This window comes from Pipistrellus hanaki (genome assembly GCF_964339955.1).
Source record: "Pipistrellus hanaki genome assembly, chromosome: 9".
NCBI classification, from domain to species: domain Eukaryota; kingdom Metazoa; phylum Chordata; class Mammalia; order Chiroptera; family Vespertilionidae; genus Pipistrellus; species Pipistrellus hanaki.
Window position 1 is genome coordinate 58358061 of NC_140511.1, and position 25999 is coordinate 58384059.

Below are 25999 nucleotides of genomic sequence, written 5' to 3' on the forward strand. Positions count from 1 at the left end.
CATTGTCCTCATCCATAGGTGCACAGTTTTTGTTCAGTCTCTTCCCGCACCCTCACTCCCCTTTTCCCCGAGAATCGTCAGTCCACTCCCCTTCCATACCTCTGATTCTATTATATTCACCAGTTAATATTGTTTATCAGATTTTTTTAATTCCCTTGGTTTTTAGATTCACTTGTTGATAGTTACGTATTTGTTGAACATAATTTTTATCTTTATCTTCTTCCCCTTCCTAAATAACCCCCTTCAGCAATTCATATAATTCTGGTTCGGCAGTGATGAACTCTTCTAGCTTTTTTTTTTATTTGTGAAGCTCTTTAACTGTCCTTTGATTCTGAGTGATAGCTTTGCTGGGTAGATTATTTTTGGCTGTAGGTTCTTGCTATACATCACCTTGAATATTTCTTGCCATTCCCGTCTGGCCTGCATGGTTTCTGTTGAGAAATCAGCTGACAATCGTATGGGTGTTCCTTTATAGGTAACTACCTGCTTTTCTCTTGCTGCTTTTAATATTCTCTCTTTGTCTTTTGCTCTTGGAATTTTAATTATGATTTGTCTTGGTGCTCTGGATTCCTTTTGTTTGGGGCTCTGCGGGCTTCCTGGATTTGTAAGTCTATTTCTTTCCCCAGGTGGGGGAAGTTTTCTGTCACTATTTCTTTCAGTATTCTTTCTGTATCTTGCTCTCTCTCTTCTTCTGGAATTCCCATAATTCTGATGTTGTTTCACTCGAAATTGTCCCAGAGGTTTCTTACACTATCTTCAACTTTCTGGATTCTCAACTTGATATTTATATTTACACTATACCATAATCTACAAATAAAAAAAGTGTTTATTATCAATACTAGAGGCCCAGTGCACACAATTCATGCACGGGGGGGGGGGGGGGGGGGAGAGGGGGGGGGTATCTCAGCCCAGCCTGCATCCTCTACAATCTGGGAGGGACATCCCTTTCACAATCCAGGATTGCTGGCTCCCAACCACTCACCTGCCTGCCTGCCTCTTTGATTTTCCCTAACTATTTCTGCCTGGCAGCCTGATCACCCCCTAACCACCCCTGCCACCCTGATCGACACCAAACTGCTCCCCTAGTAACCCCTAACTGCCCTCCCTTGCCAGTCTAGTTGCCCCCAACTGTTCTCCCCTTCAGACCTGGTTGCCCCCAACTGCCCTTCCTTGCTAGCCATCTTGTGCCCACATGGGGCATCCATCTTTGACCACACGAGGACAGCCATATTGTGTTTTGGAGTGGTGGTCAATTTGCATATTACTCTTTTATTAGATAAGTTAGTTTGCCTTTATTTATATACTTATAGCTTACACAGGTGCTTAGTCCACATTGCTCTTTGAAAATTCTAGAAAAGGTCAGGTTTTCTGTTCCCAGACTATAAAGAAAGTCTGTGGAATTAATACAACAATTTGATTATATTTACCAGTTAAGTGTTTTGACTGAGAATGCACTTTATGCTGTTTTTCCCCCCAACAAAAGAACAGTAAGATAATGTGTTTTGTTCATGTGGTATCTTTTATCTAGGAATTATATAGAGCTCTCCAAATGTTATCTCATTAATGATCTCATCAGCTCTTTATCAAACAATCTGTCTGTGAAGTAGATAGCAAGTAATTGAAGCTAAGATGTACTATATGATCTATCCAAGGTCATCGACTCAACCCATCATAAACATCAAAGAAAAACTGTCTGGGTTCATTTATTTTCCATTCTCTTGAGATGTTATTGTATATCAGCCAAGATCCTTCCTCAGTTATAATTGTAAAGCAGAGTTTCACCCTTATTTGGTAGGTCCTAGGTCGGTATATCTTTCTTTGGTATGGCGATAATAGGAAAAAAATGCTTTATATAATATGATAATTGATAACAGTTTGTTCACTTTTAACAGATCATGTGATCTCTCAGATATCCTAGGAGGTAGATATAATTAGCCTCACCTTGTAAATGAAAGTACTGAAACTTATAATAATGATTATAAGCTTTGCTAAGTGTTTATTATATGCAGAATATTTTAAAAGTTACATCTCTTCTAAAAACAAAACAAAAACAAAACACCAACCACTTCATATGCAAGGTACAAATGTATACCTATTCTACAAGTGAAGAAACTAGAAATAGATTCTCAAATAAATGAAATAGTTTATTGCTACAATAACAATACTTTATTTTCCAATACTGCCTATTTATCCCCTATGCTGCAGAACCTGAGGTCCCAGGTAGTCATCAACTGAGGTACTATTGGGAATAGATATTATCTCTCTCTCTCTCTCTCTCTCTCTCTCTCTCTCTCTCTCTCTCTCACACACACACACACACACACACACATGCACACACTTTAATATCATTATCATTGTTTTTGATTAGGATCTCTGGAACAGACTAAGTATTGCATGCAGGTTTATTGGGAACAAATGTCAGAAGATTTACCTGGAAGAAAGTAAAGAAGGTGTATTAGTTAAGACAAGGAGACCTGCAATGATACTGAAGCCTCCGCAGATCATTTGAAGAGCTTTGTTATTGAGAGATGACTCTATGAAATTTTAACAAATTTAGGCAAGAAAGTTGAGCCTTTCTTTCTACACATGAACGTGTCATTGGCCAAAGGACAACCCCTGGAATGGGAAGTAATTTTTGGCAAGGCAATTCTCTACAGCATTGTACAGCTGCCTCTAAAGGAAACAGTTGTGAGCCCTCTACAAGAGATATTTTCAGCAGAGGGGGTGAATATGTGACCCTTAAAGAAGGGTTCTGAGAAAAGTACCTTAGTGTCACCAATATTCACCAATCATTCACCACTGCCTGTGTCAGGTACTGTTCTAAGAACAGTATATATACATAATCTATTTCAATCTTTACAACTTTAAGAGATGAGTGCTATTACTATTATTACCTTATTAGAGGCCAGGTGCATGAAATTCATGCATGGGTAGGATCCCTATGTTTGGCCGGCAATCAGGGCTGATATGTGGGGTGATTGGCAGGGCGATCAGGGAGCCCCCTCTGGCTCCTGCCTTGGTGGGCCTGGTGATGCCCACTTGCAAGCCCTATCCCTCAACCGCCCCCCTGCTGCCTCTGATTGCCACAACTGGCAAGGTGATTGGGGGTGGAGGGAGGTGGCCCCAGCCCACTCTCCAGCTGGCCCTGCCCCCTGCTGCCCCTGCTTGGCAGCTGACCCCACCTACCACCACCTCTACCACCAGTTGCCACACTCAATGGGGCCAGCAGCAGGGTGATCAGATGCCCCCACTGGCATCGGCCTTGGCTGGCCTGTGGCCTGCAGGCTGGGGGAGGCTCCTGCATTGAGTGTCTCCCCTCCTGATGGTCAGTGCTCATCACAACGGCCAGTCATTCCACCCATCCTTTTGCCATTCATTCTATTTGCATATTAGGCTTTTATTATATAAGTTTGTTGATGATTTAAGAATATTTGCCCAAGAGTATACATGTGTCACCTTTTCAATTTAACAAACACTGTTTATTGCTTCCCTATATTCAAATACTTATAGCAAGATGAGGAAATTTAAAAATATATATATGATTTTTTACAGAGAGGAAGGGAGAGAGATAGAGAGCCAGAAACGTTGATGAGAGAGAAACATCGGCCAGTTGCCTCTTGCACACCCCCTACTGGGGATGTGCCCACAACCAAGGTACATGTCCTTGACTGGAATTGAACCCGGGACCTTTCAGTCTGCAGATGCTCTACCACTGAGCCAAACTGGTTTCAGCAAGATGAGGAAATTTTACATGTTTCTTAATTTCTCTGAAAATTCAAAGATATAGTCTCATTTAAAAACTGGCCTTTAGGCAGATTAAATGAAATTAAGTGAAAAATGTAGAGCTGTTTCAACTTTTATCAATTACTAGTACAACATAAGCATAAAGCATTTTTCATATTATTACTGGCATATAGAATGTATTCAAGAAAATGTAGCTCATTTGCATATCCATCTATCTCAGATTGAGTGGTTTTAATTTTGATTACTGAGAACACAGCACTTGCCTCAGAATTATAGGAAATAAAGACCTCTAAATCAATTTAAATGAAAACAATTATATTCTACCAAAAGAGTGACCTAGTTTGTACCTCTTGTTGCCTGAAACTACCAAATCACTTCCCAGTCCAGAGATGGAATTCATAATATCTAAGAGCAGAAACAGCCATCCCCCCTCTTCTCCCCCTGTCATACACTACAGCACTGAAATTTTGCCACCTGTCTGTGCAGGGAGCCTTAACTTGATTTAGTCACTGCCTATTTTGCATCAAGAGCTTTCCTTGAGAAAAGAAATGCCTATGTTATGATCAGAAGAATCTGAAATCCCAGCTAAAAGGGATGCAGCACTTCCCAAATAGAAATAGAAGCCTAACAGTTTGGATCAGTGGATAGAGCGTAGGCCTGTGGATTGAAGAGTCCCAGGTTCTATTCTGGTTAAGGGCATATGCCTAGATTGTGGGCTTGATCCCCAGTAGGGGGGGGGGGGGAGGGGGCATGCAGAAGGCAGATGATCAATGCTTCTCTTTCATCATTGATATTTCTATCTCTCCCTCTCCCTCTTTGAAATCAACAAAAAATATATTTAAAAAACAACAACAAATAGAAATAGAGGATGAGGAGATACCTGTAGACTAATTAGGAAACTAGTTTTAAGTTTTTAGATGGTACTCAGAACATGTTAAAATCAGGAAAGGAAGAAAATAGCAAGAAATTCCAAGTACCACAAATGAGAGATGCTACATTCCTTGCACACCTAAGGAAGTGTCCTAGCACAGCTAGTAATCAATTAAAAAATGATTGTAGAGTAATGATGGTAACTAGAATATTAAACTAATATCCTTTGTTCTATATAAAAATCCAAGATACTTGATCAGCATACAGGGTGACCTTAGATGTCACCTACCTCTTTGTGCTTCATTTTCCTATCTACTACAATAGTATTACTTGTTTTTCCCTATATACTTTGAGATTTTCAGAATGCTATAAAGACCAAGTTTTATTATCCAATTACATTTTTATGCAATTGTAACCAAAAACATGTGTGCAATCAGTTTCTTACGAACAGGTACATTTTCTATTTGAATCTGATTGATTTTGCAGTGAGTGGCTGAAATCTTAGCATAAATCCATGTGGTTGCTTACTGGGCAGCCTGATTTCCATAAATACTATGAAAGTGGAATATTCTGAATGCGAACTTAAGAAAAATTACCAAATGAAAAAGAAATACCTGAACTAAATGCAGACTTAAATATTATGTGGATTTTAAAGTCAGTTTTGCATCCACATGCTGAAGTGCTAGAATACAATGAAGGTAAGTGTGCCTGAGATAATTCCAATGAAGCCATGCACAAAATAATGGAGATCTCAATATTTCTTGCTACAAAACAAAAATCAAGAAACATAACTGCAAGTTTAGGGAGGCAGTATGGGACATAAAATTTTGGAGCTATTTAAAGTGAATGTGGATAATATCTGCCACAAAGAGGGGTCAGAACCAGTTGTGAATAGTGGAGGGAAAACAAAATGAAACTGGCAATAGACATCAATTTTGAATATCCCAGATGCGACAAAAAATCAAGTAAAATAGAAATTCAAATGTGGTCAAGAAAGGCTTAACAGACTGACATTGTTTTAGAGATGGACTGATGTGTTAGAGATTTGTATGCACCATTGCTTTATATTTACAATAGCCCATCTTTAAATGGAATTTAAAAAGAATTTAGAATATGCTGATTAGTCAGCCTAGAGGTGTATACCTACTTCTGAAAGTGAGACATTGTGCAAACCTCATTTAAATAACAACTGAGGGAAGATAGAGGTGCTTCTCCAGAGAAAATTCGAGGAGCCCATTTGGCTCAGTGGATAGAGCATCAGCTTGCAGACTGAAGGTCCTGAGTTCTATTCCAGTTAGAAGCATGCACCAGGGTTGCCAGGTCCTCCCTGGCCCTGGGAGGTCAGGGTGCATACAGGAGGCAACCATTCCATATGTTTGTCTCATATCAATATTTACCTGTCTTTCCCTCTCTCTTCTACTCTCTCTAAGAAATCAATGGAAAAATATTCTTGGGTGAGGATGAAGAAGAAGAAGAAGAAGAAGAAGAAGAAGAAGAAGAAGAAGAAGAAGAAGAAGAAGTAGAAGAAGAAGAAGATTCAATATTTATTTACAGAATCAAGGTAATGGAGCTAGAGCAAGCCAGCAAAACAGGAAATGTCCATTAAGGCTGAACATGATCCTGAGCTTCAAGGACAGGCTGGAGCCAGGGTTTATCATTGGCCAATGCCTGGGAATATGGTCCTCAATGTTTTATAGGTTGGTGATTGATGATGGCATAGAGAGCAATGGGACATGATGTGCATGCTTGTCAGGATTACTTAGTAAGAGGTATAATGTACATTTAGTGTCTAAGCTGGGTCCCAAGTTTTAGTTATTGTGGTTGGTCACATAATGGGAATGTGCCTATGTGACCAGTCCTCCATTAAAAGCTTAACCTTTGAGACTCAGTGAGACTATATAATTTCTCAATAGGCATAAATTTCTCACAGGTGTCCCTGTTGTTCTGATAGAGAGTGGGTCCAGTGAGACTTGGCTAAGGGAAGGAATCAGAAACTTTCTCCTGACATCTCTTGACTTTTTCCAATGAACTTTTTCCCCTGTTAACTTTCACTTTGTGTCCTTTGCTCCAATGAAAATCTTAGCCATGAATATTATCCACTGTTGAGTTCTGTACGTCCTGATGAATCACTAATCTTGAAGGTAGCCAGGGGAACACCAAAACAATATTTAATCCTCCCAGGAATTCAATGTTATAGGTACAATTATTTTCTAGAGACTCAGGTTTACTTTTCAAAGTCTCAGAACTAGTGAGAGGCAATGTGGTATTCAATTGAAATAGTTTATCTGTAGAACTAGAGCTTTATGTCATTGGATCAACCCTGACAGCCCCCTTTTTTTTCCTTAGTAAAGTTCTTGTCCCTCGTGATTTATATAACTAGATGTTGATTTCTTTGAGGTTCCTTGATTCCAAAAGCTTAGTTAGAACCCTGAAATAGTAACTTTTAATTGCTCTTTCAGAAAGCCTATACAATTACTTTTAAATTTCATGTTTATTGAAATTGCAACTCCACTGATACACTTCATATGATCAGTGATTGACTAGTAAAATAGATTAAGGTGCCCTCAATAAATATTGATTAAATGGATGGAGGGTGGCTGATTTTCTAACCAGTGTTTTATTAGAAAAAAAAATAGTGACTCATAATAAATCATATTTTATAACTAAAATTTATGTAAAATGAAATATATAGATGTTTGGTGTAAGTTTTTATGATTATGTCTCAATAAAACTGATAAAACGCTTACATTAGGTTTAAAAATTTGATGAGTTATAACAAATTTTAGCACCTTTAAACTAATACCCTAATTAAGATATAAACATTTTGATTGACCAATAAAATCTCCTTTACTCAATTTCATTTACTAAACATCCCTATTTGGCAACTATTGTTCTGATTTTTATTATCATAGATTAATTTTCCTTAAATTGAATTTCAGATAAAATTAATTTATAGTATTATACTTTTTAATGTCTGGCTTCTTTGGTTTTAACAATGATTCTTTTTTTTTTTTATTACATACTCAAATTGTTTACAAATATTGGCCAGTATGCTATAAGTATTGTCATACAAGTTCTTTTTGTGGGTATATGCTATCATATTTGTTTAGGTAATAGCTAGAATTGAAAATGCTGAATCAGAGTGTGTGTGTATATTTATAAAAAGCAGCCCATCTAAAGTGTTTGTGTGTGGAGACAAAACTCTGGGGAGGGAGGATATGTATAGGAGGGGGGTGGTAATAGTAAAATAGGTACACAGATAATAATTTAATAAAAAAATAAACTATAAAAAATAAATAAATAAAAAATAAAGTGGTTGTGTGCCTTTCTAATCTGAACAGAATATACAGAGTTCAAGTTTAACCATGTTCTTTCCAATATTTCATATTATAAGACTTTTGTTTTATTCATTCTAGGAGTGGGTTTCTCATTTCTAGTAGTGATTTTTCATATCAGACTTATTTTACATCCCTTTGATGTTGAACACCTTTTTATGTGCTTACCTTGATATCCTAATGTTCTCTTATGTGAAATGCCTATTCAATAGGGTTTTATGCCAAAATTTCTATTGCATTGTTTGCCTTTTGATTGCTGATTTTAAGTGTCAATTACATGTTCCTAGCATAATTTATTGTCAAAATAATGTTGCTGTTTTTTTCTCCCAATCTCTGCCTTGCCTATTCATTTTCATAGTGGCTCCTTTCAAAATTAGGAGTATTTGTTATTTCAAAGTACAACCTATCAATGTATTTCCTCTTATTTTCACTTTTGTGCCCTGTAGGAATTTTGCCTAAGTCACAAAATGAATCTCTTATGTTTTCTTCTTTAAGTTTAATGTAGTGTGAAGACATCCTTGTATATTCTCAATATTACAAAAAAGCATTCTGTCTTTACTATTGAATATAATGAAGTATTTTATAAATACCCTTGATCAGGTTGAGGATTTTCTTATATTCTCAGTTTGATGAGATTTTTATTTATGAATGAGAGTTGAATTTTATTTTATAGTTTTTTCCATTGAAATAATTATATTCTTTTTTGCCCATGTTTATTTACCAGTTGGTAAAAAAATAACTTTAAAATTTGAATGTAAAACTAGTATTATATTTCTAAAAAAATCCCCACTTGATGATGATGTTTCTGAATTAGATTTTCTAAAATTTCTAAAGAATTTTACATTACAGGTTCATAAGAAAAAATGCCTATAATTTTATTTGCATTTCATACTTTTGCCTGGCTTTCTCCACAGGGAAATGTTAATCATACAATGATCATAAAATGATGAGAGCAGAACTGTATTTTCAAAATTATGAAAAATAAGACTAATATTTATCTTTCAACATTTGATAAAATTTATCAATGAAACCACCTGAAATGTCCCTTTTATATAAACTTTAAATTATTGATTAAATTACTTCATTAGAGCCATTAACATTTTCTATTGTAATTCTTTTGGGGTCACTTTTTGGTAAGCCATATTTTTTCATAAAGGTAATTTGTGAAATACATTAAAGTAATATATTTTATCATCTATTTAATATTGGTAATAACTTACCTGTAATACATTTATTTATAATTTTGTCATACATATTATAATTATTTTCTATGTCTGCTCCTGTTATTATTATTTCTGTCCATACAATTAGAGTTTAATTTGATTTTCTTTTCCTGATTTTTATGGTAAAAATTCAATCACTTTTAAAATATATCATCTTTCTAATATGGACATTTATCTTTTACACATTGCTTTAGTATTATCATACAACTATTGATATATTTTTATCTGTTTTAAAATGTTCTGTAATTTATGTGCAACTTATTCTTTAATATACATCTATGTTAAGAAACACAGACATTTTGGCATTGATTATTTAATGCTACTTGGAAGTTTCAGTTTTTTGAAATGTATATTGTCTGTTCTGTGTAAAACTTCGAAAGTGTATTTTTTTGTATTTTAAGTGAGGTATTCTATAAATGTTGATTAGGCAAGATTGGTGAATAATATTCTTCAAAGATTTTATATCCCAAATGATATACTGTACATGTGTTTTTTAATTAAGAGCATGTTGAAATCTCTATGGATTTGTTTGACAAACATATGACTAGACTTGTTTTTTACTCCCTTGATTCTCTTTTCTTCTTCGCTTTGTTTTTTAGTACACACACAGTTAAAATTATTATATCTTTCTGATGATACAAAATTTTTGTGATTATAAAATACTAGAGGCCCGGTGCATGAAAATTCATGCACTGGAGGGGGGTCCTTTAGCCCAGCTTGCCCCCTCTCACAGTCCAGAAGCCCTCAGGGGTGAAAGGTGACCAGCAATCAGGGGAAGGCAATGCCTCCATCACACCTCTGCTGCTGCCACTGCCGGCAGCACAAGCTTCGGCTGGCCCTGGTTACCTGAGCCTGGGGCGGCCCTGGGCAGCTGGGCAACCACCATCCAAGTGGTGGTTGTGCCTCGGGCATTGGCTGGGCAACAGCCATCAGTGGCTTGCCTGCACCTTGGGCTGACCCTGGGTCTGGCCGCACCATGCACCTGTCACCCCACCTTGGCTGGGCTGAAAGGACTGTGGGATTCTGGTGGTGCTGAGGGGACTGAATGCTGCCATCTTGTGTCTATGGGTGCTGCCACCTTTGTGATGGTGTGACCATTAATTTGCATATTTCCTCTTTATTAGATAGGTTACCTCTTTATCTTTAGTAAGATTCTATGTCATAAAATAATTTGTCTATTATGAATGTAACAACTCAGTCTTTCTTTTTCTTTTTCTTTTTAAAAAATATATTGTATTAAATTTTTACAGAGAGGAAGAGAGAAGGATAGAGAGTTAGAAACATGGATGAGAGAGAATCATCGATCAGCTGCCTCTTGCACACCCCCTATTGGGGATGTGCCCACAACCAAGGTACATGCCCTTGACCGGAATCGAACCTGGGACCTTTCAGTTCGCAGGCTGACACTCTATCCACTGAGCCAAACCAATTTGAGCACCACTCACTCTTTCTATATAAACTTTTGTCTTTAAACTTGAAGCACAATTTCTGAAGACAGCTTTTACTTATATATTTATCCAATCTGACAATCTCTTATTTTAACTGATGCTCTTTGTTGATATTCATCTAATTTAATTAGTGATATGGTTTGGTTTACGTCTACTGTTTTCCTAATTGCTTTCTATTTCTCCCATTTGAGCTACTGTTTCTCTGTTCTTTATTTCTTGCCTTCTTTTGGATTAATCTTTTATTTTATTAAGCTTTTCTTGCTTTTTTTCTGTACTTTGGTAAATTTCCTCTGATTATTTGGACTTGTTTTGTGGCTAAATTAATTATTCTATTATGCATTCATACTCTTCATATTGTACTTAATGTACAGAACTAGACCTACCCTTCTAATTATTTACTATCACTTGCCTTTGCACTGTTATTGTGTTATATTAGTTCTTTACATTTAAGCCATATCAGGATACTAGTTTTTATTTATTTTTTCTTTAAGAAATAATGAGGAAAAGAGACAGACCTTTACATTTATTTAAATATGTACTATTTTAGGAACTCCTCATTCTACTCTGTAACTTTGAATTTTGATATTTATCATTTCTCTTTAGTCTGAACAATGTTTTTTTTTTTTAAATAATCTGCACTAGAGCAGCTTTTCTATTAAGAATTTTTTTCAGATTTTGTTCATATGAAGATATTTTTATTTTGCCCTCATTTTTAAAAGATATTTTGCTGAATATAAAATTCTGGAATAACAGTTATGCAGCATTTTAAAGATATTGTTTCATTGTCTTTTTCACTCTGTTTTTGTTGAGAATCTGCTAAATTATTGAGTTTTCTTTGTATATGATGTTCCTATTTAAGATTTTCTCTTTTACTTTTCATATCAACTATTTGTCTCTGATACACCTAAGTGGTTGCTTCTCTTTGTACTTATACTGCTTAAATTTGGTGGATCTTCTCAAAAATGAAACTTTAATTTTTTAAACATAGTTGGCATTTTCATCCTTGAAAAATATAATTTAGGCACACTATTTTCTGTTATCTTTCTGGGTCTCTAAATATATGTTTACTAGACTAAACTATGATATGCTACCATAATTTACTAAATTCTTATTTATATATTTATTCAGTTATATTCTTTTTTCACAAATTTTTTTCTGACTTCAAGTTTACTAACTCTTGGTTCTTCAATATTTAGATTTGTGCAACTTTATTTCATATATAGTATTTTTGTCAGAATTTTTCTTTGTTCCTTTTTATAGTTTAAATTTTTATGTAACCTTTATCTACTAATTTCAAAATCTGTGTTGCTTTGGTTTCTGTTTTTGCTGATTGCTGTTATTGATTATGAGTACATTTCCGTGCTTGTTCATGGGTCTCATAATTTGACTGTATGCTTGATGTTGTGCTGGATGCACTTGGAGATTCCAGATTATATCATCTTTAACTATAGACAGCTAAATTATAGGTAGCTATTTTCAATACTATAAGGATTTTTAAAATGTTTTTTTTTATGTGCGTCTATTTCAATTTTGTCCTTTGTCCTAAGATACATCTATATAACGAACACACAGTTCTTACTCTTAAAGCCTGATGCTAAAAATTCAACCAAGTAAAGTTGAAAATATTATTTGCCTTTTTTAAAGGATTCATGAATCAGGGAGTATCCAATTTAGCATATAGGAGGGAGCTCTGAGGAGTTGTACAAAATAGAAAACTTTTATAGGCAGAAGGAGGGTGAGACAAAGGAGGGTGAGACAAATAAAAAAAAAAAATAGATTATTTCAGACAAGGTCATCTTCCCTCAGGGGAGAGTCTTACCAGGATGGTTACCTCACTAAAATTCACCAGGAAATTCCAAATTGACCTGTTAAAGGTCACATTCCTGGGAAAGGCTGAAAATGCAATGAAGTCTTGGTTGGCTGACATCAGCACGAGTGACTCCATTTTGGGTCTGTTGCTTCTTTTTAGCAATGGTCTTTCTGTAGTCTTAACTAAATGCTGGATGTGTTTGTAAAGTGTTGCCGAGGCTTCCCACTCTGCATGGGTGGAAGTCCAATGTTTACAGCCGATGAAGAAGTACTACTGGCATCACTAGTGCAGCCTCACTGCAACTGCAGGTCAGTCTGGTCTGTGGTTAGCAGCCCCGCCCTTGGCCAGCACCCATGGTGAAACCTCACTCGTTGGTTTCAAAGTCTTATGAAAAGCTTTTCCTTTTCTGCTACTATTTTCCACAAATACTAGGCACCTCAGTGATCAAAACTTTGATTTTTGCTCCCTCAGCTCAGCAGGATTGTGGTTTTACCTGTATTCCATTTTCCTGTACCACGGGAGTTAAAATGCTCCTCCTGAGAAAGCTGGTGTGAGCATGGGCTCTCCTTTTATGACCTACTCTTCGGGGTTCTCGCTGCTTGGAAATAGTCATATCATCTGTGTTTTTTTTTGTTTGTTTGTTTGTTTGTTTATTACAAATTTTATATTTTTTTGTAGGAGGAGGAAAAGTCAGGTACTAATTACCGTATTTTTCGGACCATAAGACACACCGGACCATAAGACGCACCAGTTTTTAGAGAAGGGAAATGAAGAAAAAAAGATTCTGAAACAAATAGTGTCCTAAAATATTTTATGTGCATTAAAACCCAACATCACAGTCATAAACACATGTAATCAACCCTGTAAAGTAAACAGCAGCATTTAGAACCATTTTACAGCCGGGCAAGCACACAGAGACCACACAGAGCTGGGAAAGTAAAAAAACTTTTTTTTACAGTATATGTGTAGGCTATATTTGGACCATAAGACACAGGGACTTTTTCCCCCCACTTCTGGGGGGGGGAAAGTGCGTCTTATGGTCCGAAAAATACGGTATTCCTTTATGCTGGAAAGCAGCATTTTCATCACTAATTGCATTCTATTCTGAGTTGAATGTAATGTTGGATGAGAGGATCTTTGAAAACCATATGTCAATGTTACATGCAGTGAACAAGAAAATATATACCTTAGAAATCTTGGTTTAGCTGTGGCTTTATAATGAGATATAGTAATAACAGAGAGAAATTTATCTTTGTGAAGCTATTCTCTAAGATATACAAATGTATGACAAGAGGAAACATACACACAATCCCAGAAAATGAGATGCTATTAAACTAAGAAGGTAAGTGGAATTTAAGTGGTTCAGGCAATGGATTGGTTGGTCAGACCAGAATCCTTTGTAAATACACTGGAAAATATAAAAGTACTAAAAACAAAAAAGAACCTTAAATATTTACAGATTAAATAAATTATTTTTAATCAGTGTGTTGTAAGGGGCACACCGGTGTTTCACAATAATTCTTTTAAATATGCAATACCTGACTTCTAGTCAGGAGCATTTGCTTCTTTTTTTGCCCCTCAGATTGTCAAATTTTAAAAAATGCCAACACAGCTGTGTCATGTGAATGAATCACAATTAAACATACTATTTTTTTTTTTTATCATATTGGAAAAATATATTTGTTTTGGTATGCTGAAGAATTTAGTAATCAGTTTATGCATGTATGAGATGAACAAGGTTGAAAATCGCTGGATTGAAGCATAGCTGTGCTCATTACAAAAGACTTCTTCACCTTACTAAAGAATTCATTGAAGTTGTAGTACTCAAAATTGTAAACCTACTTTTGCCCCACCCTCCATTAGCCTTATATTTTTCTTCTCTTTTATAGGGTGTATTTGGCAAGGAAAAAATGTAATTGGTCTTATTAGAGAAAATTTTCTTAAAGATATTTTTATTAGCAGTAGGAAAGCAGAGAGTATGAAAACAGTAAACACATTTTCAATGAAACATCTTTTTTGTTTTTGTTTTCAAGGGCTTTAACCACCAGGTTTATATATACATGAATAAAATTAGTGATTGGCGTAGAAATTATAAGTAAATATGTAATTCTTATAATACCCTCACCTTTCTTAGTCCTAAGGAAAGTGACAAATGTCCTTCTATTATCTTAATATTATGTAATTAAAATTCTTATCTAATAGAGTAACATGCAAATTGACTGTCACTCCAACACACAAGATGGCTGCCCCCATGTGGATATAAAATGGCTGCCACAAGATGGCTAGCAGGGAAGGGCAGTTGGGAAGGACCAGGCCAGCAGGAGAGGGCAGTTAGGGGTAATCAGGCTGGCAGGGGAACAGTTAGGCATCAATAAGGCTGGCAGGGGAGTGGTTAGGGGGTGATTAGGCTGGTAGGCAGAAGCAGTTAGGGGCAATCAGAAAAGCAGGTAGCCAAGCAATTGGAAGCCAGCAGTCCTGGATCAAGCCTAAATGGGCAGTCAGACATCCCTTGAAGTGTCCCAGAATGAAGAGGGTGCATGCTGGGCTGAGGAACACAGCCCCCGTGCACAAATTTCATGCACCGGGCCTCTAGTAATATTATAAGTATAATACCAAGTCACTCTATCACATGTCATATGACTCAGAAAAGGGAGATCTTACCAAGTTTGTAGTGGCAGATCAGTTAAGGAATATTCTAGAAATAGGTGATGACCTTTTTAAGTATTAAATGATGCAAGTAAGGTACAGGTTAGGGGAGTGAGAGAACACTTTAGGAAGAAGAAATAACATAGAAATTGTAAAGCTACATCAAGGAAAACTTCCGTGACTCAGGAGAGCAACATGAAGATGAAAGAATAAAGAAGAGACACATACTGAAACTATTATTGAGAATTATTTTCTAGGAATAAATATAATGCATTTTCTAGGCCATAGATGCATTTGTAGCTTAGGTAGATCATACTGGGGGATGTGGATTTGAGGCAAATACTCCTGAGAATAATAATTTAAAAAAAAAACAAAAAAACCCACACACACACTTTTTAGAAGCAAAAGATAATGAACCTTAAATAGAGCCCTGGTGACTGGTTTAATACAGGAGTAGGATGATTGATGTACAGAAATACTTAGGAAGTAAAATCTGTAGGACTTGTTGACAAATTGTATGAGAAATGAGAGGTAAAAGTAATGGAAGACTCCCAAGTTTGTAGGTTGGGTGACTGAATTGATGGTGATATGAGGAAATAAGCAAAAAAATATGATCAGACAGGAATGACAAAAGCTCAGTGAGAGTGAGTTTGACTTGAATGTACCCAAAGGAAACCTAGGTGTGCTCAGTGAAGAAGTATAGGCAGGTGATACATTTTTACACTTATAACCATAATGGAGATAGTAAAATCATAAAAGTGATAAATTCACAAAAGGAAAAAACACAGAATTTTAAAAGAGGAGGATCAATGGTGAAATTCTAGGAAATATCAGAGTTTATAATATAAAAGGATATTCAGAAATGATGAAAACATATTACTATGAAAAAGAAGAAATAGCAGGACAATTAAATGGGGAAAGAATAACTTTGCAACAACTAATGCTAAGACAACTATAATAGATATCTAAATGCAAAGGATGTAGTTGGACCCCTGTTTCATACAATATATAAAAGCTGACTCCATATGCATTATAACTAAAATAATAAAATTCTTAAAAGAAAAGACAGACATACATTTACATGACTTAGTTGAAACATGCCTTTTTAGATACCAAGAACATAAGTGACAAAAGGACAAATAGATAAAGTGGACTTCATGAAAATTAAAAATGTTTTCCTGAAATGAGCACCGTCAAGAAAATGAAAAGTTAACCCAAGATTGGAAGAAAGCAATTTTAAATTGTATATGTAATAAAGATATTGTATCATGAATATATAAAGAACTCATAATTCAAAAATAACAAATAAAATAGGTGGCTAATTTGAATTAACATGTCTCCAAAATTAGTAGACGAATGGTGTATAAGCAGGTGAAAAAATGCTCAATATGACTAATAATCAGGTAGGTACAAATAAAAACCACAGTGGGATGCTGCTTCACATCCACTGGGATAATAATAATAATACCATCAAATGTTGGCAAGGATGTAGAGAAATTGGCACTTTTTTTAAAAAATATATTTTGTTGATTTTTTACAGAGAAGAAGGGAGAGATATAGAGAGCTAGAAACATGGATGAGAGAGAAACATCGACCAGCTGTCTCTTGCACACCCCCTACTGGGGATGTGCCCGCAACTCAGGTACATGCCCTTGACCTGAATCGAACCTGGGACCCTTCAGTCCGCAGACCAACGCTCTACCACTGAGCCAAACCGGTTTCGGCAGAAATTGGCACTTTCATGTACTATTGGTACAAATGTATAATGATGCAACTATTGTGAAAATAGTTTGGCACTTCTTTAAAAAGTTAAGCATGGTGTTATCATATGATCCAGCAATTCCTCTCCTAAGTATATACCTAAGAAAGTTGGACACAAAGGTCCACTCAGAACTTTTATATAAATGTTCAAAGTCACATATACTCTAATGTCAATGAATGAAAGAATAATCCACAATTGGAATATTCCTACAATGGGACATTATCCTACCTAATAAAGAGAAAATATGCTAATTGACCATCATGCACTCATAAATATGGCAGTGCCCACAGACAATAAGGAGGGTATATGCTAATTGCCTGCCACACTTTCAAAGATGGTTGAGTCCACAGCTACAAAAGGGTGGCACTCAGTTCCTTTAGCCCTGCTGGGGCAGCAGGTGCATGACATGGCTGGGTCCACCCCCAGGGGGGTCTGGTCACTCTGCATGCCTGCTTACAGAGTCCCCCAGTCCACTCTGCCCCCCAGCCACCCAGGAACGGTCTGAGGTGCAGGCAAGCCTCAGATGGTGGCTGCCCACCTGCTCAGGGCTGCCCAAGGCTCAGGTAACCAGGGCCAGCCAAGGTTTGCACTGCCGGCAGTGGCAGCAGCAGAAGTGTGATGGGAGCATTGCCTTCTCCTGATCGCGGGGTCACCTCCAGTCCCTGAGAGCTTCTGGAATATGAGAGGGGGCAGGCCAGGCTGAGCGAGCTCCTCTCAATGCATGAATTTTCATGCACTGGGCCTCTAGTCTCTATACCTAAAAGCCCAGCAACCATTATGGTGGAATGGCCAGAATGACCAGTTGCTATCACAGGCACTGACCACCAGGGGGCAGACACGCAATGTAGGAGCTGACCACAAGTGGTCAGTGAACTCCCACAGGGGCAGCACCATTCAGCCAGAAGCTGGGCTCATGGCTGGAGAGTACAGCACAGGTGGCGGGAGCCTCTCCCACCTCTGGTGGCAGTGCTAAGGAGCAGCAAGCCAAACAGTAAGGAGGGAGCAGGTGGGCGTTTAGGAGAGAGGGGTCCGGATTTCAGGAGAGATGTCCTACTGCCAGTTTAGGCCCAATTATGAGAAGGCGAGAAGGCATAGGCTGGGCTTAGGGGGACACCATCCCCCCCATGCACACATTTTGTGCATCGGGCCTCTAGTTTAATAATAAAAGGGAATGAAGTACTGACACATGCTGCAACTTGAATAATTGAAATAGGAATATGAATGTAACCAGTCACATAAGATATGACCCAGTTTATATAATATGTCAAAAATTAGGTACATCTCTAAAAACAGTAATTAGATTAGTGGTGGCCAAGGAGAAAGGAGTGAATGAGTGGTGAATGACTGCTAGTGGGTATGGAGTGAGGAAAATGTTCTGGAATCAAATGAAAGTGGCAATTTCATAACCTTGAAATAATATTTTAAAAACACTTAATATATTCAGTTTATAATGGTGAAGTCTTTGGTTCCTAACCTAAATCTTAATAAAGCTTTAAAAAATCATCTATGGCCTGGCCTGGCCAGTGTGTCTCAGTGGTGGAGCATCAACCAATGAACAAGGAGGTCAAGGTTCAACATCTGGGGTAATGGGCTCAATCTCCAGTAGGGGGAGTGCAGGAGGCAGCTCATCAATGCTTCTCTCTCATCATTAGTGTTTCTGTCTTTCTCTCCCTCTCTTTTCCTCTCTGAAATCAATAAAAATATATGTTAAAGATTATCCATGTCTCCCAATCCCTGCATTTAATGGAGACTAGTCTTTCAGTGTAATGGTGTGGGCTTTCTTCATGTCTTTTATCCATACTTGAGTGTAGTTACTGCTTTTGCTGATGTATGTCTTCAGATGTCAAGTGTTTCTTGTTTGCACTGCAGCATCTTTAAAATGTATATACCAAATACCTGAAGCCATGAAATTAATTCTGGTTTGAATTTTCCTTTGACAGTGTGGACAGAATGCCTTGAGTAATGGAGATTTGCATGTCCACAAGAATAAAAGACTTCTGCTGAGAGGCAGATCTATACTTAAATTCGAAATATAAAACTTTAGTCTTGTAAATCTGCAGGAGTTTCTTCCAATGTGTGCTTCCCTGATATTCCTATGCCCTTCTTAGATGTCTTTTGCTGTTTGCAGAAATGCATAAAAGCCAACAAACCTTGTGGCTCTTTGTTGGTATCCAATAGAGAGGCTCAACATAACCAGGAGACAGGCTAAAAATAAAGTTCAACCTGATACTTCCCTTTCTTGATTTGTTGTTTTATGTTAAACATATTACACAAAATAACACAATTTAGGTTGGGAAAAGTCTTTTATTACATAGATATATTTAACAAACTCTTTTCCTGAAGAAAACCAATGTTTTGAAATAATACAGAGTGAATTTTCATGCCACCTCCACTATTCAAGTTACTGAGTGACACTGAGGAATTACTTAACCATTCTGAATCTGTCACCTCAATCACAAAAGAGGAGAGTAATAGAAATGACTACCACACTCGGTCCATACTATTAGGGCAGAGATAATGAAGTTCATCTGGTTATGTAAACAAAAATGTGTTCTACAAATAAGAGTGTTATTTCCTAGTATACACACATTTTTTTTTTTACCAAGTTCTGTCATATGTCTTTGTTGAATATGCAACTCAATGGTCACCTTCCAAAATGTGCAGAAAATCTGTTATCAGATAATTCTGACAGGAACAAACTAAAACACATATTTTTCTTTGAAGCCAGAGTTCTGTTTTAGCAAAGTATAGTACAGTTTTTTTTTTCCCTGTTTAAATGGCATGCAATTCACAAGTGAGTTGATTTGTACATGCCTAGTTAATATCTGTGGTGAATCTTACTATTGCCCAAGGGGATGGTATTCATTTTCAAAAGTTATTACTCCTCTATTTTAGTAGGCCTGGGGTTTTAAAGCAATATCTGTTCTACGTGAATGTTTTAAACTTCAATCTCCCTAAAAAGGAAAACAAACACAAATCAGTGAATTAGATGTTTAATTCTTTAAACTTATATCCTCTTTAAAATAAAGCTTTATACCAAATGTACTTTTCCTACAAATAATGTCTTTAAAAACTTGGCTAAAGGAGATGCTCAATACGAATTTTACTTGTCCCTGAGTGATGGAATATGAGCTAAACACTCTGGATAGGAATTCTGGAAGACCACCTGACCTTTGCCCATTGCCTTTGGTGCATTTCAGCCCTTACTGAGCATCAGCTCTGTGTTAATCACTGAGCTAGTGGTCCTGGGTGTGATGTTTCAGGCAACAGAGGAGTTTGCTTACGATGTAGATAAGAACTGCCCTAGCTGATTTGGTTCAGTGGATAGAGTGTTGGCCTGTGGGACATAGGGTTCCAGGTTTGATTCCAGTCAAGGGCACATACCCAGGTTGCAGGCCTGATCTCCATAAGTAGGTTCGCAGGGAGCAGCCAATCAATGATTCTCTCTCATCTTTGATGTTTCTATCTCTCCCTCTCCCTTCATCTCTGAAATTAATGGGGGGAAGAAAAACACATTTTTTTTTTTTAAATCCAGCTCAGATCTTGGTGATGATCAACTGAAATAATGTATGAGGAAGTGCTCTCTAAAGATTTATTTAACCAGGATATCCTGCTGGGATATCAGCAATATACCATGTTGTAAATATGCTAGAATTAAACAGCTCTGTAGGTGAAGTTGGCTCTGTTTGGCTATTTTGCATTAGAGTTGTGTTATTTCATTTTAATATTTACTTTTTTTTCAAAATAAAGATGATTAAATGTAAGATACCCATTATAGAAAGTTTGGCCCATCCAGAAAACAAAACTACACATACATTTTTCTGTCTTCCAATACCACCACTCCGAGTAAATTACTCTTTACGTTGTGGTGAATTTCTCTGTTATGTCTTTTCACCTGAAGAAAAGAACTTCAGGTGTGTGAAATCTGGCCACTAGCCCCCAGCCCACTGCCAGCTGCTCCTACAATTAGACGGACTGAAATCAGAGGAAGGTCGGCAATCTTCCAAACCCAGACCCAGCAGACCTCTTCCTTAGAGCCCACGTTTGCAGAGTTCAAGAAGCTTTGCAATGGCATCCTGGGCTCCGTATGCATTTCTAGAGGCTGCTTATGCCTGCTTCTCTTCCATCCACATCAGGCAAACATATCTCTAATCAGAATAGTATTTCAAACACTCTCTCCAGAGGGGCGTTCTTTCCAACCACTGTCCGTCCCATCAGGCGAGGGACACCTGCCTGCAATGCAAGCATCGGATAGTCTTTTCCCAGTGAAGGTGCAATTACTGGCAAATTAGACTTCTCCTCTACCCCGCTCCGCCTCCCCCCTCCCCATCTTCCAGGAAAGCGGGGATAAAGGATCAGCCCCAGCGGGCGGGCGGGCAGGCGGGTGTGCGGAGGGGTGAGCTCGGCCCGCGGACCAGAGCACGAGGGGCCATCGCTGGGCGCCTCCTCCCGCTCCCCCGCCGCCTCCAGCGCGAGTGACAGCGCGTCCTCCGTCCTCCGTCCTCCGTCCTCCGGGCTCCGGAGCGGCGGTGCCTCCGCGCACACAATCCCGGGCAGGGCTCCACTCGCCGCTGGTGACATCACTCCCAAAGATACTCCCCACTTCCAGCGCCTGCCTTGGAGAGGCGTCCGTCCTTCTGTCCGTCCATCTCCGTCTGCTTGCTGCTGGAGAGGGCTTCTCTCGTTGGCCGGGGACAAAGCCTGGGACCAAGGAGAGACAGGACCGGGAAGGAGGGAGAGCAAAGCCAGCGAGGGAAGAAGGTCCCCAGCAGGCAGGCAGTCGACAGCATGAGATTCAGCGCCGCTCACTACTTGCTGCCTCTCCTGCCTGCGCTGGTCCTCAGCACCAGGTGAGTCCGGGAGCGGGAGGGACCTGGCCCGGAGGGCGCTGCTAGGAGGCTGGTCCCACTGCAGTTCACCTGTGCGGGCCAAGGGCGGACCCAGGAGCTGTGTTTGCATCTCCTGTCTAAGTTGGAGGGTCCCTCTATTTTTAGGGTTCTGACATCCTTTGGGGAGAGCAAAGCCCTTTTCTAGTAGGTATCCCAGTCCTTTAAGTGTCAGTATTACTCCCTGGGAGAGGACCAACAGCGTTCCCTTCTAAAGACCTGTTCCCTCAAATCCTAGTAATAGAAAAAAGATAAAGGCAGTGATCAACCACAGCAAAGGGCACGGAGAGACCAGGGGGGGACTGCCACCAGGCAGTGCCTTCGCATGGGAGCTGCCTTTCTAGTCACAGAGCTTCCTCATCCCTTAGTGTGTGTGATTTTTAAGATACAGAGAACTAGAAGAAAAACGAAATGATTAATCCTAGAAGCTGGTAAGCTTGGCACAAAAGTTCCTGACTTGTGGAACAACGGTCTGTTTTAACGTCTCGCGTGGACTCAGTGGGAGGCATTTTCATGTGGTTGTCTGTGATCAGGTCTAATTAAAGAGCAAGCGAGGTGATTAAAAAGTTAGAAGACACTCTCAGAGTGCTGATGCAGTGACCCTGGTCAGATACATCGCTGTGCTCCATCGCTGACCATCAATGGGGCTTTAAGACCCAGCACAGAGGAGCTCTTTGGAGTGGAGGTTTAAAAATGAAGTGATTGAAAAGAGTGGTGTGACTTGCCAGTGTTCATCAGGGCCCGGAGTTGGGGATCGGCTGGCATTCTCCTTCCACAGGAGCAGCACAAGGGGGGACTGTTCCACTGCCCAGGACTCAGCCTTTCTTCTGCCCGCTCTTCGCATCGTATTGGCAGCCCCTCTCTCTCCCTTGGCTGCTATAAAATAAAATACGCCCCACAGGATGAGGATCTTTCCAAATCTATGTGAATGGAAACATTATCTGATTGTGTATCTGATGGGAAATGGGAGGGAGAAGAGAATTAGCTCCGAATCTGAAAATAAATGTCTGAAGAAAACTCATGATCTAGGAAAAAAATCAAGGCAGTAAACCATGTTTGACTGCACTCCTTATCGACCCATCCTCCTGGAAGCTTTTGTTCCCAAACTTTCCTTTTAGTGAGAGGACTGTTAGATTTAGCCCCAAGAGTTGACGAACTTAAATCTTTTCTTGTAAACAAGCCCAGGTGACTATAATGAAGTTAGTGTATTCTTTATCTTCTCCGATGGTTGCTGGCCTTTTCAGTTCACAAAGTGTAGATGCTTTTAAAATCACAGGCACTGCCCAGTATTATAATAGTTTGCTCCAATTACAGGGCTCATTTTAATATTTGTGACTAGCTGTAAACAACTCAATGCAAATTGAGCATTGCAGTTAGTCTTTGCAGTGTTTTACCATTTACTCTGAACTTCTATGTTCTAATTTAATAATTACCTGTGAAGTCTTCTAGAAAAAGTTTGAGTAGGTGCCTCTCAACATATACATAAAATAATGAATATTTAAACAGTCAAAAGTGATTTTAAAGACATTGAAATGTGTAGTGTTCCAAAAGTACATTTGGTTCTTAAGGATGCAGCAATTTAAGTAGCTTGCAAAGCTCTTAAGTCTCTAGCTTCCAAAGTTTTAACATTGGTTATATAGTATAAAGAGAGACAAAGAATTATCACCATTCCTTTTGTGAAAGTTGTAATTTTTTAAGGATACATTAAAAAAATAGTCAACACATTAATTATAATAAATATTTAAATTAGTCATTTCTAGTTTACTTTAGATATGAAACTTCTGCAGTGGTGGTTGTATCTGAAAAGTGTGACAGGTCTTTAAATTTTCCTTTTTGCTTACTCAACAAAAAGAGCACGGTGTGCTTACGTAAGTGAACGTTTTTGTAATCAGTGGCATATTTTGTTATTGTGATTACTCAATAGCAAATATTTTATTGGGTACCTGGATTATCTCCTGTCACAGCAAAAATTAAAAAAAAAATGAACATGATACTGTTAGCATGCCATTTTGCAAGAAAAGATTATGTTCTAACGTGCTGTAACAGAAGGCCACGCTCTTTGCAACAGTTAAGAGTTGTTGTAGACATATGGTTAATGTACAAGTTAGAGCCTGAGCAGCACGGGTTGGTGAGAACAGTGGCATTAGTCAGGTGAGTTAATTATCCTGCGGAGACAAACGGTGTAGCTCAGCCACGGCCACCTGTGACAGTGAGTTTTCCAGCCAAAGACTTCTGTTAACTTAGTTTCTTAGTCCGTGGTCCTGTTTGTGAAGCAAATGGCATTGCACATACTTTAGACTGTGTTGAAGGCATCAGTAGCAGGGTGTGGCTCTTGCTAGATTTTCCTATAGTCCTTATCACTTGTCTTTGTCAAGTTCTTTTTACAATGTGAGAAATGTAGATCTGAGACTCTTGGTGAAAAAAAAAAAATCAATGTTTCAATATCTCTTTCTTGGGGCCTTGCTCTTTAATACCTTGCTATTATCTCTCCACTAGATTTAAAGTTTGGTTCTGTTTTAAAATACAGAAATGTGTTCGCTAAAACAAATGAGGCAATTAGAGAGTTATTATATAATAGTATTCCATCCACACAAATGAAAACTAAGTAATTCTGCCTTTTAAATATGCATTTTTGAATATCTTTCTATTTGTGTTTGTTCATTCCAACCTTTTAAAAAATGTAGTGACATACTTTGTTTTCCAATGAGATATTTGAGGATTCATTACTAGATGATGCAAAGATTTAATTTTTTGTTCCTTTTAAAACTGGATTTCACAACCTATTTTAATCAACCCATTAAAAAAAGTATTTATTGTTGAGAGTATTACAAATGCCCCCCTTTAATCCCTCATTGCCCCACCCATCCGGTTTCCACCTCACCTCAAGCCTTCACCACCCTATTGTCTATGTCCATAGGTAATGCATATGTGCATTACCACTTTGTGATTAATCTATTCCCACCCCCCCAACCACAAAAACTCCATATTTTTAATCATAGTGAACAATATCAATGCGCCCCCCTCCCCATCAGAGTTACTTTATTTGCCCTGAAAGTAAGCAACCTGTTCACCTTCCACAATAGCCAAGAATTATTTCTTTTACTGATAAACTCCATAGAATTCAAAAGAGCAGTTTAATTTTCTGGTGTTTTGTCTCCTCTCTTTAGAGCATACTTATAAATTCAGAAAATTTAAGTTAGTGTTCAAAATAATGTAGTTAATACAGAAACACATTTCACCTCCACACAAATAAATAAATGCGTTCAAAGAAAACAAACGTGTTGGGTATTAAGCTCCAGAAGAAAATGACTGTACTTTTTAAATAGCCTCATTCTGTAGAGAACAAATTGCAATTCCAAGTCAGCCCGCAATTCACTTCAGAAAGAAGTCATACAGGTAGTGAAAGGCATGGTAGGGTGAAAAAATCTTTAGAAGTTCTTGGTGAAAAGGGACTCATGGAGTGCCAGAGAAGCCTTGTGCTTTAGACTGCTGAACCTCTGTTCCTTTATGCTGTGATTCTACTCTTGATGCCTTTGGTTTATTGAGTTTTAAATGGCTTAATGGGGAGAGGAGCATGGCAGGGGAGGAGTGAAGGTCTACTGACTTCTGGTGGAGAACTTTAAGCAGATGGTCGGTTAAAGTCCTCCCAATAGGAGTCACCTGCTGGGCCCTCTGATCAGCAGCCATGCCACATGTTTACTTTGGAATCTATTTTTAGGGGATACTATATATTGAGGATGATTTGCTCTGTGCTTTAATCCTCCTGAGAATCAATGTGCCATATAGGATAAAGGAGAGGTAAGCACTACAATAAGAACATAGTAAGTCCCAAACATTTTTATTTTGAAGCACATACATTTGAGGTAGGGAGCATTCTTGTGTTAACTCCCCTAAGTTGATCTATATAATGTGGAATTATTTTCCCAAGCCCTGCCCATAGTGAGTGTTGCCACACACAAACACCTTTAATCTGACCCCACACACATTCCTTTGTGATAGAAATTACCATTCTATGTAATAGTTAGAGTAGTGGTCAGCAAACTGTGGCTCTTTGGCCCCTTGAGTGTGGCTCTTCCACAAAATACTACGGCCTGTGGGAGTCTATTTTGAAGAAGTGGTGTTAGAAGAAGTTTAAGTTTAAAAATTTTGACTTTATTCAAATATAGTATCAGATTAAAATATTTCCAAATTCAGACTATTAAGTTCAGTCATTGTACTGTTGATATTTGGCTCTGTTGACTAATGAGTTTGCCGACCATTGATTTGAGAAATGTC

The 25999-nt window shown here is 38.0% G+C and overlaps 1 protein-coding gene across 2 annotated transcripts in view; it reads left to right on the forward strand.

The window, feature by feature from the left end:
- Nucleotides 1-21244: 21244 nt before the first annotated feature.
- LUZP2 (leucine zipper protein 2) overlaps nucleotides 21245-25999 on the forward strand; it is a 286277-nt gene continuing 281522 nt past the window's right edge. For both annotated transcript variants that reach the window (XM_084893618.1, XM_084893619.1), the window contains exon 1: nucleotides 21245-21688. In XM_084893618.1, coding sequence (XP_084749744.1) covers nucleotides 21627-21688 — 62 coding nt within the window. In that variant the 5' untranslated portion in view covers nucleotides 21245-21626. The remainder of the gene's footprint in view (nucleotides 21689-25999) is intronic.